At 35.2% G+C, this 2,213-nt stretch overlaps 1 protein-coding gene across 1 annotated transcript; it reads left to right on the top strand.

The window, feature by feature from the left end:
• Positions 1-241: 241 nt before the first annotated feature.
• On the top strand, positions 242-2,210 carry LOC106105837 (meiosis-specific with OB domain-containing protein-like; the record flags this gene model as incomplete). The annotated part of the gene is made up of 6 exons (XM_013286294.1): positions 242-527; positions 606-667; positions 856-1,009; positions 1,121-1,201; positions 1,308-1,401; positions 2,081-2,210. Coding segments are annotated over exons 1-6 (768 nt in total), but the record flags the coding sequence as incomplete, so codon positions are not given.
• Positions 2,211-2,213: the final 3 nt, after the last annotated feature.

Here is a 2,213-nt window from a genome sequence, read left to right as displayed (position 1 = left end):
TTGACATTTTCATATCTGCTCCGTTTTATCCAAAACCTATCTCTGTTAGGATGACTAAAACTTTTACTTTAAATTATTATATTAATTAAATAAATAGGCATTATCAACCTATATACTAACACACTTTCTAGAAAATATTTTTTGATTTAAAATAAAAAAGTGCAACCCTCACTTTGACTTGATCAAAAAGATTAAAGATTCTTTGATCTATGGAATATTGAAATTGGCGGGAATTGATTTATTGTTTCTGACTTGTTTTTGTGATTTCCGATATTTTACCATGGCGGGATTACAAAAAGTTCGTTTAAATAATTTGAACATTAACATTAAAAATGCTTTAGTGATTGGCATAATTATAGCTAAAAATTCTCCAAGAATATTTGGTGCAAAAAAGAAAAGTGGCGAATCACGAGGAGTGATGTCTTTCACCATAAGGGATTCCCAAATTGATACAATAAATATCGATGTATGGGGTTCAGATTATTTTGTAATGAATTTTTATAATAGATTCATAGTAGGAGATGTCGGTAATTTGCTGTTGTCAATTAACGAATAAACCTTTATTATTTGTATAACAATAATTTTGAGTCGAAAGTTTGTTGCAGTTGAAATTTATTCGCCAAAAATTTGCGTCAAAAGTGGGACAAACGAGACTTTTAGACCACAGGTAAATATAATCTATACATGTACCTACTTATAAGTTTTAAATTGTAACTAATTTAATCTATCGTCTTTCTTATACCTGAAATATGTAATTTCCTCGATCTGTATTGAGATATTTCTTTAAAGTGGACTCGCTTTTTCCAAGTATTAGAGCTTTCTCTTAAACATACAAATGTTATTTTATTCCTCAAGGTATCTTCTCCGTTTTACCTATCTATCAATGAAGGATGTTCCGACGTGAGTACTTTCAGTGGCGACACCTATGGTGCGTATTTACCGCTTCTTCATATTCCGAGTAAATCATCAGCGGGCTACTGTGGCCTCGCCGAAGTAATGAAATTTACTGGTACGTACTCTTTACTTTTTTTTGTTATGTTACAAAAATCATACTAATTTAGAGTGACTATGTTTTTATCCACTTTGAGTGTCTATTAATTCAATTTATTTTTAATTACAGAGGAAAACGGAAATATTTATGTGGATTTATTAGTTGTTGTAAAATCTGTACAACCAGTGAAGACGATAAAATCTAAACTCGGTATAATTGTTTGTATATTAATCATTAAAATTCATAATTCTGCATGATACATTTTGTAAAAAATTATGAAACATTTTAGTAATAAAAATGTATTGTATTGCATTAGGTGTGGAAATGCCGATACGTGCTGTAGAGATAGTGGACAACACAACGCCCGCTTCTCTCTATTTGGACATGTTTGATACCGATACTATTCAAAGGTGAAATGTTGTGTCATTAAAATAAATTTTGTGTATTCGATGTTTTATAAAGCACGTTTTCCGTGCAAGAGGACTTGAGACGGGATATCTGAAATAAAAAAGTAACAATAACAGTTGTAAAGCTCAGCAAGGGTCCGATATGGAATAATTAAGTCTATTGACTAAATGCTACGTTAAAAGTCTTTTCATATGTCTTGGTGGCACAACATCATCTGCAAGCTGCGGAATGCTATCCCCCGCATCCCTTTTTTAAAACAGTGTTCTACGCAGCGACTTCTATGATGTTTTAAGGAATGATTTTAACAACTACTGTGCCTATTTTATGTTTTTACGTTCTGTCTTTAAGATGATTTGACGAAGACTACCATTTAACTTTTTATCGATCCTACAATGCACATTCAACACTGGTGACTCGGTTGCCTCGCAATTCGGTAATGAAAACGTTGTAACGGCCCTCACAGTGAAGCCCTCGTACTTAGTTACTCATAAACGAGGTTTAGACTAAGCGCCATCTGCGCTCGGCCACCTTAAGTCCGGTAAAGCTGTAAATGTCTTTTCAAGGCAAACAGTGAATCTGAGTGATCTGAAACAAAAAATCTAGTAACGAGAACTTGCACCGTACTCTTCCTAGTACTATAGACGATCAACAAAACCGTAAAATTTTCTCAAAATGTGTTAGAGCGGAGGAATGGCGTCCTTTGGGAAGCGTGTTGTTCATCGCGGATGCGCGTGTTTCGTGGCGCGGACGCGGCGCGCGGGCGCAGGTGTGCGGCCGCAGCGTCCTCACGCACCAGCCGCACACCTCCGATGCG

This window comes from Papilio polytes, unplaced genomic scaffold, assembly GCF_000836215.1.
Source record: "Papilio polytes unplaced genomic scaffold, Ppol_1.0 DF822669.1, whole genome shotgun sequence".
Classification (NCBI taxonomy): domain Eukaryota; kingdom Metazoa; phylum Arthropoda; class Insecta; order Lepidoptera; family Papilionidae; genus Papilio; species Papilio polytes.
The sequence above is the reverse complement of the archived record's forward strand: the minus strand, read 5'-3'. Positions and strand labels throughout refer to the sequence as shown.